The sequence below is a fragment of the Zootoca vivipara genome, chromosome 12 (assembly GCF_965207765.1).
Source record: "Zootoca vivipara chromosome 12, rZooViv2.hap1.1, whole genome shotgun sequence".
NCBI classification, from domain to species: domain Eukaryota; kingdom Metazoa; phylum Chordata; class Lepidosauria; order Squamata; family Lacertidae; genus Zootoca; species Zootoca vivipara.
Window position 1 is genome coordinate 36,072,760 of NC_142595.1, and position 11,119 is coordinate 36,083,878.

An 11,119-nucleotide genomic window follows, 5' to 3' on the forward strand; every position below is an offset into this window, starting at 1 on the left:
CACCCAGTCATCGCACAGCAGCAATAAGCCTTGAACGCATGCTCAGAATGTATCCCCCCCCCAAAAAAAGAATTGATTAATTCCCAACTAATAAAAAAACTCAATTATTTTCTTTTAATGAATTTTAAGGCAATACTGTTAGGCATCAGCTTACTAGATTCAATATTTTTATACAGTGGTACCTCGGGTTACAAAGGCTTCAGGTTACAAAGGCTTCAGGTTACAAAGGCTTCAGGTTACAAAGGCTTCAGGTTACAAACTCCGCTAAGCCAGAAATACCGTGTTTCTCCTAAAATAAGACAGGCCTCAAAAATAAGCCATGGCAGGCTTTTCAAGGGTAGAAAAAATATAAGACATACCCCGAAAATAAGCCGGGGGGGAAGCAGGTCTGGAAGAGGAAGAGGAAAAGGAAAAGGAAGTTTCCTGTTGGCGCCCGGAAACGGATGTTGCTGCCCCGCCAAATCGCCCAGCAGCGTGTCCCACGTGGAGTCACGACTGACTAGGAGCCGGCAAGAGCTGCAGCAGGACCCTGCGAGAGCCGCAGGTCCCAGCAGTACAGCGCGCCGAGCCCCGACCAAGCAGGACCCCATGAGGGCCGACCCGGGAGAGCCGACAATAGCGCGTCGTGCCGATCCCCGACCCAGCGGGACCTGGCGAGAGCTGTAGCGCGAGCCGCACGAAGCCCCGATTGAGTGGGAGCAGGGAAGAGGTGCAGCGCTCTCCGACCCCCGACTCAGCAGGAGCCTGCAACAGCGCGCTACGCCGACCCCCGACACAGCAGGACCCGGTGAGAGGCGCAGCACACGCCGCACCGAGCCCCTACTGAGCGGGAGCCGGCAAAAGGCGCAGCGCTCGCCGAGCTCCGACCCAGCGGGAGCCTGAACAGCGCGCCTCCCCAAGGTGAGACCCGGTGAGACCCGGGACCCGGTGAGAGCCAGCAACAGCCCGCCCCGACTGAGCAAAAGCCGGCAAGCGGTGCAGCGCTCGCGGAACCGAGCCCCGACTGAGGGGAGCCGGCAAGAGGCGCAGCGATCACAGAGCCGAGCCCCAACCGAGCGGGAGCCGGCAACAGCCGCAGCGTGCGCAGCGCCAAGCCCCGACGGCAAGAGCCACAGTGTGCAGCGCACCGTGCCGAGCCCCAAAGCCCAGTTTCAAAACACTACCGGTACGGTACCCTACTTTCTTTTCTTGCCTTGCCCACTTTACAAAATGCATGGTTAATAAAAAATACTTAATAAAAAATAAGACATCCCCTGAAAATAAGCCGTGGCGTGTTTTTTGGGAGGAAAAATAAATATAAGACGTGTCTTATTTTAGGAGAAACACGGTAGCACCTCAGGTTTAGAACTTTCCTTCAGGATGAGAACAGAAATTGTGCTCTGGCGGTGCAGCTAAAGTGGTACCTCAGGTTAAGAACGGTTTCTGGTTAAGAATGGACTTCCGGAACGAATTAAGTTCTTAACCAGAGGTACCACTGTACACACACACACACACACACACACACACACACTTGATAGTTAATGTGAGCTCCACATGTCCCGGTCCAATTTCAGGCAGCATCATTTATAAAACATTCTGTCATCCAGAGATGGAAAGGGCCATGGCATCCTTTGTTGGTGGCGGCAATCGCAGTACCGTACTGTACATGTTCTTCCTTCTGCTTCATGTCATTCTAGGTCAGTGTTTCTTAGCCAGTGGGGCTCCGCCACCCCAGAGGCTTGTATAAAGATCTCAAGGGAGGGGGTGTATTTCTAAAAAATATATTCCAAGCTAAGTAACAACAACAAAAACAAAATTATTTATCTATAAAAGTATGAAATTCGTTCATTTCTATTATTAAACGCAAAATGCTATTGACAATCAAAAGTCGCAACATTTCAATTTATTTTTGGAAATTCAAATAAACTTATAAGAGGAGCCAGGTTTGAAGGGGGGAGGGGGTTGGAGTGTGGGATTTTTATATTAGCTAAAAGGCTGCACGGTTGAGAAGCACTGTCGTAGGTTAACTGATATCAGGAAGGGCTAGTCCCAGTGTTTTGCTTTGCGGCCGTCACCTAACAAGTCACGCTAAATTGCGCCGTGTTTTGCTCTGGCTCTCCACAGCTCAAGGCCTCGTGCAGTTTGGTCCAGAACACATTCTCGGCCTCAGGGTCCTCAGGCCAGGTGAGGTAGCTCTCTTGCTTCATCAGTTTCCTTAGGCGATGGAAGGGAGACAACCTAGGAAGGAAGGAAAGCAGAGCTGAGGTTCCCCATTCCTTAGCACACTGAGCATACGTGAAACTCGGAAAATTAGAATATCGTCAAAAAGTGCATTTATTTCAGTAATGCGACTTATTATTTTTTTATTTTCCTTTTAATTTTTACAAATGCTTTCTTTTGGAAATTCCACTGTAATAAAACAAATAGTTACAATAATACAAAAATAAACATCACCATTACATTTCGTTGATTACATTCCATTTATAATTGACCCACCTAATGACAAATAATTACAATTACAACAAATAAAGGCTTGACATATCTTGCTTTGCATGTCATGCATCTATCTCATATATTGGTTTCACCTTTTAAGTTGCATTACTGAAATAAATGCACTTTTCGACGATATTCTAATTTCCCAAGTTTCACCCGTACTCAACAGGGTCCTCAAGAAGTGGCCCACTGGAGCAGTCAAAGGATGAATCTAAGCAAAACATCCTGCTTCCCTTGGTGGCCAACCAACTGTGGGATGTAACATAAGCAGTCAAGTACAACACTTCCTGTTTGCCCAGAGTGGACACGCGCGCGGGGGAGGGGTGTTACTCCACAGCTAGGAGGACTTCCTGTCACACCTGGTCTGGAGCTTCCTCCCCCTGCATGTGACCAGGTAGGTGGGCGTGACCTTGGGAGACCCCATAAAAGGGGCTGGTTACACAGCCATCTCCCTTCTTCTTTCTCTTGATGCCATGCTTTCTTGATACTGATGTATTTTGCTGTCTGCTGGCTCTCAGCCACCAGGACATGGGCTCATTCCCATATGGGATGAACTCAAACCCTCTTCTGTAACTCTAAGCTAAAGCCTGCCTTCAGGAATCCACCTGTGAACTGAATGTGAGTAAAATTCTTGTTACTTTTAAAAGAAGCTTCTTGTGTCTTTATTTTATTTTTTAGGAGGAATAAAAAGGGGACTTACCAGGAACAAAATCCAATCTGAACAAAGCCAGATTGGATTGCTTAAGTAAAGAGATTCAAACGAGCCTACCAACTAGCTTCCTGCTATATATTGGGGGATGTCGCTCTGCTGCTGACTCACAAGGAAGGATACTATTAAATCAATATATCCTCTCCTAGTACCTACAACATTCCCACACCAGCTGCATATGGGAAGCCCATAAACAAGGGCGCAAAGGCAGTAGCCTTCCCCAGCGTTTCTGAACATGGGGAGGTAAATATTAAATTGTGGTTTTATTATGATTCGTGGAATTGCACCCTCCTCTGGGTTTATTTTAAACAAAGGATAAGAAATGTTCAAAACAGAAGGAATGAATGAAATAAGATCTCCTGCCTTGGCACCCAATATTCCTGTCTCACCTTTGCGGCTGATGAGCTATCCTCACTCACCTGTAGTTAGGGATTTCCTCCATAAAGACCACAACCAGAGGGTCCTCTCTGTGGTAGTAGATCTTGGAACAAGCAAGTTGGATTTCCAGCGAACACCACTCACTTTCCAAGTAATTGTCGCTCACTACACACAAGGTCTTGCGGCTCTGGCTTATTCCATTCTGAACGTTGTCTATGTAATATTCTCCAGGGGCGAAATCTCTAGGCCCGAAGCAGAGCCGCAAGCCGGGTTCTCCTTGCACTTCCAGCTTTTCCAGAACATTGCTCACCACCCATTCGTGGTCCTGACTACAACAAGAAATGTAGGCATCATACTGGTATTCCTGTCCCTTTTGGCGCAGGCGCTTGAAGCCCCAGCCCCTCAGCAGGTAGTAGCCATGCCTGAGGGTCCAACCAAATTTGGCATAGACTAAAACAGTAAACAGGAACCAAAGGGTGATCACAGTGGTGGCAATGAAGAAGTATATTTCCCTAGTCTCAAAGCAGAAGGAGAAGTCTTCATAAGCAAAGAGACGGTCAGTCGTGCCAGGGCCAAAGCAATGATATGAACCCAGCAAGGACACCTGGATATTTGGTTCAGACACAGACCAGTTTTGAAACCAGGCATTATCACAGGAGCATGTCAGGGGATTCCCAGAGACATCCAGATATTTCAAGGAGGACAGCCCACCAAGCGTTTCTTTACTGATGTTCCTCAGGTCATTCTTGCTCAGGGAGAGTTGCTCTAGAGATGTCAAACCAGAAAATATTTGTTCAGGCAAGTCCCTGATGGCACTGTCATCTATCCAGAGTTGGCTTAAGTTACCCAGGCCTTGGAAGAAATTTAATGAGGGTTTCCAAGAATTATTGACTGGACTGATTTCAGAGACATCTAAGGACTTGAGGCTAGTCAGGTTAACAAACGAGATGTTAAGGAACAAGAGACTGGGGTTGCCCTTCAAAGAGAGGTACTGTAAGTTCCCCAGGCCTTGGAGGACTTTGTCTGGGGGACAAATGGGTAGTCTAGGACTCTGAAAACTAAGGTCCAGCTTGCGAAGGGAGCGGAGACCAACAAAAGGACTCGGGTAATCATATTTGTTGTAAGTAAAGAGGTGGTTGTGACTGATGTCCAAGATTTCTAGTTTTTTTAGGTGTGTAAAGAGTCCCCGAGATAGCTTGTAGAGCAGGTTGTGGTCTAGGTAGAGATATCTCAGGGAGTTCAGCTGGTAAAAGCCATTCCTTTTGACAGTGAGGATTTTGTTTCCCGACAGCAGGAGAGTCCCCACGTGTTTGAGCAAAAAGGCACGGGCCTTGATTAATTTGATGCTGTTGTCCCTCAAGTCCAAGAATTCCATCTTACGGGCATAATGGAAGGTGTTGCGGGTGACAGCTGTGATCTGGCAGCCCTGCAGGATGAGGGTCCGCAATGCCTCCATGCCAAAAAAGGATCTCTGCTGAAGGTTGGTCAGGTGGTTCTTTGACAGATCCAAATAGCTCAAATGGTTCAAAGGACGGAAGACAGAATCCTCCAGCTGGGAGATGGAATTTCTCCTCAGGATCAGGGTACGTAGCTGCATCTGCTTCCCCCAGGCGCTAGAGCTGAGCCTCAGGACCTTGCACTTCTCCAGAGAGAGGAATTCCAGGCCTTGAAATGTTTCGAAGACCCCATTTTTCAGATACTTGTACCCCGTGGTGGACAGATCCAGCCACGTGAGATTAGTGCAGGAACCCAGCTGCCTCAGTTGAGTGTCATTCATTTGAGAATGTTGGATGTCCAAAGAGGTCAAAGAGGGGCAGCTCTTGAAGAAGGAGCAAGCTGCTGGCATGGTCTCGTTTAATGGTGGATTCATACTGGAGAAATGCAACATGGTTAGGTTAGGGAGAGTTGCATTGATAAGCTGGGAGATATCCAGGGGGTTCATGTTGAAGGACAACTCCACCAAAACAGGGGTGGCCCGAAAGGATCCAGCCTCCACTTGCGACATGTTGCTATAGGTTAGGTTGAGTTGTCGCAAGTTAGGGAAGGAGCAGTTAGACAAGTCCAGCCTGGAAATCCCATTGCTGTTGAGGCTGAGGTTCCTCAGAGAAGGAAAGACAACCCAACTGGGACCCATACACGGAGTAGAGATCTGATTGGAACCCAAGTCAAGGAAGGTAAGGTTGGCCAAGCCTTGGGTGGCTGTTGCCACCTCTTGGAGACTAGAGAGATTATTGTTGGGAAGGTGCAGTTCCTGGAGAGCCACCTGGGATATGAGGGAGCTGGGATGCAATGTGGCAATACTGTTGTGACCCAAAAACAGCTCACGCAGATTCCTGAGGCTGGACAAAATGGGGGACTCCACAGACACCAGCTGGTTCCAGCTCAGATCAAGCACCTCCAGTTCCCCCAAGCTTTGGAAGGCATAAGGCTCAATGCCTGATATGTTGTTATGGTCCAGGTAAAGTTCCAACAAGTGCGGAAGATGGGAAAAGGTCGTTGAAGTCAGGTGTGTCACTTTGTTGTTGGAGGCATTGAGCCAGCGAGTGGAGTTGGGCAGCTGGAGGGTAGTAGAAGTCAAGTTGGAGATGGCCTGGCCACTGCAGGCAGCAAGGCCCGGTCTGTTCGGGGAAAGGATACAGTGAGCGAGCCCGAAAGAATGAACGCCCCGATGCGGCCACACGAAGAAGACTAGCAGCACGCAGAGCATCATGGAGACAGGTCTAAAACTGGGCATGGCGAGCTCTCTGTGCTTCCTGTATGTCATACTGTGGGTTTCACAGGACCAAAGGCAGTTGTTTCTTCTCCGTCTTGGGTTGAGAGAAACATTATGCAGCAGCTTCATACAGAAGACGTCTAGCTCCTAAAACAAGAATATGAGCATGCTTCCAGTGAGTTAAACTCAGGGTGGTGAAATGCGTAATCTAGGCAGCTGGAAACGTGAGGTTCTTCTGAAAGGTTTACCGAGGAGGAGTGCTGATATTAATTCACTAGTCATATACAGGGGTAAACTGCCCAGGTTCCCTGCCCCTTCAAAGGCTCAGGGATGCAATATGGGGGTACAGCAGAGTTCTCTCCTTATTCCTAATGCATAGCAAGGGGCCATTGTTCATGCCCCACCTATTATATTGAAAGGAGCTGCCTGCCATAGGAGGGGGGGGGCATCTTCTCAATGGTACTCAAGGGGGTCCTGGGAAGGGGTGAAAAGTGTGCCTTCCACACTGCACAGGCAAGCCTTTAGTGACTTCCCCAAAACATGTTAGTCTAGAATGAAGGAGAATAGTGTCTAAAATGCAACAAAAACAGAGCTATAGGTGTAAGTCAACTTTCCCCAGCCTGGTGCTCTCCTGATAATTTGGACTACAACTCCCATCAGCCCCAGCCAGCATGGACACACACATACCAGTACACTCTCTCTCTCTCTCTCTCTCTCTCTCTCTCTCTCTCTCTCTCTCTCTCTCTCTCTCTCTCTTTCCTTGCCACTGTTGCCCCCGCCCATGCACTTGGCTTCTTCTTCCTCTGAAACCAGCCCCACAGCTGCCGACAGAGGAAGAAGGTGAGATGAAAGGAGGTCAGCTGTTCCTTCTCCTTCATCCTGCCACCACTTACTCACCCTGGCGCCAGGGCCAAGGTAGATGTGCGGAAACAACTGATATGGACTTTTTAGAATAAATAGGCACCATGGGGCAGGGGTAAAGCTAAGCAGAATCCGGATCGTGGTGGGCAGAGAGGGGGGAGTTTAACCCTTGTCTTCCTGCCACCATCCTGGTTACACACATACACACAAACTGTGATTTGTATCAGGAAAGATTCTAACAGAAAATTGGGGTGTGTCATTTTGATCATGATCACAACGGGGTGATGGTTCCCCACCGCTGCTGCTCCTATCCCCACGGGGAGGCTGCTCACATGCTTGTTGCGGCATGCTAACTGCTTTTACACACCTGTAATTTTATTTAGGAAAGTGGCTTTGCATTTGGAAGGTGACGATGTTCAATCTCTTGGTGGGAAACATTTCCTTGTCTGAGCCGCTGGTGAACTGCTGCCAGACAGTGTTGACAGCCCTGAGCCAGATGGAGCAAATGGTCTGGCTGACTAAAGGGCATCTTCCTCTCTTTCTGTGCCCTCAGAGACAGCAGGTGGATGGGCAACAAGGAAGAGGACCAGCAGGCAGGCTGCACAGATTGGCAGTGGGTCTTCTGCTCTGGCCCAGCAGAACATCAACCCCTATCGCCAGCACCTGCCCCCATCCCTGGGCGCCCTCTCATCCAAAGGAAACAAAACACACCACACAAAACCACACTTCTCTCCTCTCAGGAAAGAGAGGATCAGCATAACAATATGCAAGGAGACAAAAGAAGCCTCCGCAAAACTCCACAGCTAAACAAAGGACCGCTTCAGACCTTGAACAACCTCAAGTTGTCCAGCGATTTGTAAATGCCACTTGGGAGGAAGCTCAAGGCGGTATGACTGAAGGAATCTGAAACCGCAGGCTTGTGATCCAGTCAGACGCAAGAAAGCAATCATTTCCAAAGTCCGGAGTTCACAGAGCCTCATACTGTAAGGTCTGCAAGTCGTAATATCTCTCACACTTTTTAAAACACCGACTGCTACAAGGCAGTTTCAGCAGAGGGGGAAAGCTTGCCCACTTGGGCTTTTGCCTGTCGGGGAAGCTCCTTGAGGCAAACGCAAGAATGCTGCCACGGGCAGCACCAGGCAAGCATGAGAAATACCCATTTCTTTCCAGCCCCATCATTTCCTCTATGCCCTTCCATTCATTCCATTTTGCAAGCTGCCTCTGTGACTGATGCCAAACCTCCCCACCAAACCCTGAAGGTCCTGCCTTGGGCAGACCCACCTTTAGCACTGGGTCTTTGTCTTGGGTCTTTCTCTCATCCGCTGAAGAAGCTGCTCAAGTGTGCTTCCTCCTTCTCCCATGGTACGTGAGGTTTGAGTCAAAGTGCAGCTCATTTCCTCATCCTGTGGTCAACCGAAAAAAGGAAGAGGTGGGGCAACCCTGGGATACTTTCTCTCTCTCTTTCACCCCATGGGTGAGCTTTGAAAGGAGAATTAGACAAATTCATGGAGGCTCGGGCTGTCAATGGCTACTAGCTACAATGCGTACATTCTACCTATGCTCTATGGCAAAGCTTTCCCAACTATCCCGGGACTGGAAAGGGGTTAGTTTAACCTCTGCTTTGCCAGCAAGACTGAATTGCTGTGTCGCAAAATGATGCATGTCTAAAAAGCGTGTCACCAACATAAAAGTCTGGGAAGCTCTGCTCTGTGGGGCAGTAGGCTAAGGTTCTGAACAGCAGGTGCTGGAAACCACCAAACCCTCCAAGTGTCCCGATTTTCCAGAGATAGCCCTGGAATTTCATCGGAGCCCAGCAACAGAAGTGTGCAGCTGTATCGCGCAGCACCGGGTGTTGAAATTGTGCACCCCTAACAATTTTGCTCCCGAGGGAACCACCCCTGTGCTGTTGCCGCCCACGCTACAACATGATGATTTCGAGACTCTGGGCTTAATGGTCATGTGGTTGGATTCTTTAGATGGTAATGTGCATTTCTTCACTTACTTCAAAACATGGTTACCTGGCCCTGCTGCATTTGGGGGGCTTCCTTCTGCTAAGTGAGGCCTTGGATGTCTGCCCCAAGGGCACCACTGTGCGGGCAGGATTATAGCAAGCAAACTGCAGCCCTCAGCAAGGTGTGGCAGAGGCAGCTCAGGCAGTGATCCCTGGAATTGGAATTGGGGTGCTATGAGCATGTTCCTTGGCTCACCCTACCGGGCCCAGATCAAGTTCTGCAGTAGGCCTAGCCTGTTTTCCTAACCCTTTTGCTTTCTCTTGCCAGCTCCAAGTGTCAGAGACAGCCAGCAGGGGGCAGCGTGAAACCAAGATGCACCCATCTTATCAGGACACACTGCGGTAGAGATACAGGATTGGCAGGCACCGTCCTAGGTCCTGGACTTTCACTACAGGGGGCCTGGACAGTGTCCCATGGGAAAAACGAGTCGCCCAGAGCTGGCATTGCATGGCTGGGAATCCTGCCAGCCCTGGAAAGCAACAATAGCAGGCATAGCCAAACCTCCCGCCAAGCTCCGTCAGGGCTGCTTATGCCCAACTTCCAGATCCATTGCTGTTGGAAACCATTTTTGGAATCTCCCTCTGTGTTACATCTCATGTATTCTCCAGCCAACCTATACTGGTCAATGATATCTGTTTCCCAGGCTTGAACTTTCAAGATCAGGGTTCAAATGCTGCTTTGCAGACTTTGAAAGTTTGTTTACACTGCACAGATTTTCCTGTGTGCAAGTTTTACCAAGTGCGAAGGGAGACAAATCTCTAACCACGCAGGATTTTTTTTTACTACTACTACTACTACTACGATGATTAAATTCATTAGTCACTTTATATGTAAGGCCTCACCCATCGCTGGAATGTGTCCTTTGCATGTTTGCCTGTGAGGAGGCAACACAGTCTTTGGCTGAAAAAGGTTCCCCACCCCCGCTTTAGACAGGAAGATTAATATCTTCACAATGTTTTGATTTATTGAAAAAAGGGTTCCTGATTAATCAAGCCAGCAGATTTCAACATTTTCACTTATTTTTAATAGAAGCTCTTTCGAAAACTTCAGCAGCCTTGAGTCCTGTGTGAGAGAAAACAAGGAATAATCAAAACAAGAAAGATGATCCCAGTTCTACATACACAATCATATTAATCTAATGAAGTCCCCCCCCCCTGCTTTTGGGACAATTATTTTCCTCCTCTTTAAACTTATGCAGATAAAATACCAGCTTCTTCATTTGATCTTCCTAATAAATATCGTTTAGCCTCATCATCCTGAACACAGCTAAAATTAACTTTTCAGACTTCGGACATCGTGTATGGGTTTCAAACACTGAATTTTGCTTTTGTAGCCTTGAGAAAAGCTTACAAAATCTTAAAAATTTAAGACGACGATCACCATGACTAACTTGCTAACTTTCATATTTTTTTTACACCTGGGTGTTTATTTCCTGATAACCTTAAAATCCAGCAGCATTCCCTAAGAGCGAAACACTGAAAATGACTCCAGAAGGGGAGATTAAAATAAAAATAAAAATCCCGACTAGGGACTTCAACATAAACCTCCCTCCACCCAAAACAAACGGCGCATTTCAGATGCTGGGAATCCAATTCTCCAACATTTGGCAACAGTATGTATATACCTCCATCACCCTGTGCATAGTACTATTAAAAAATAAGATAAAAATGGCGGTGTATATGAGCCTGACACGCTTTTACCCATCTCACTACCACGATCTATCTCTATCTATCTATCTATCTATCTATCTATCTATCTATCTATCTATCTATCTATCTATCTATCTATCTATCTATCTATCTATCTATCTATCTGTGTGGTCCGCCTGCTAAGGATCCCGTTTGATTTCTGGCGCTGCTCTCCCAGCCTTTTCCTTCCCAGCTGATCCGGCTCCCAATCCCCTCCTGCTTCCCCCCATTTTAAGACCCACCCCTCAGGCCCCCACCGGGGGGGGGGAACCACAACCCCACCCCC

General features: G+C 48.1%; 1 protein-coding gene across 1 annotated transcript; it reads right to left on the reverse strand.

The window, feature by feature from the left end:
• Positions 1–1,865: 1,865 nt before the first annotated feature.
• LOC118095032 (uncharacterized) lies at positions 1,866–8,513 on the reverse strand. The gene is made up of 3 exons (XM_035135896.3): positions 8,415–8,513; positions 3,601–6,419; positions 1,866–2,217 (listed from the first exon to the last, which is right to left on the reverse strand). The coding sequence occupies exons 2-3, from the start codon at positions 6,399–6,401 to the stop codon at positions 2,055–2,057; spliced, it is 2,964 nt and encodes a 987-aa protein (XP_034991787.2). The 5' UTR covers positions 6,402–6,419; positions 8,415–8,513; the 3' UTR covers positions 1,866–2,054.
• Between the last annotated feature and the right edge of the window lie 2,606 nt (positions 8,514–11,119).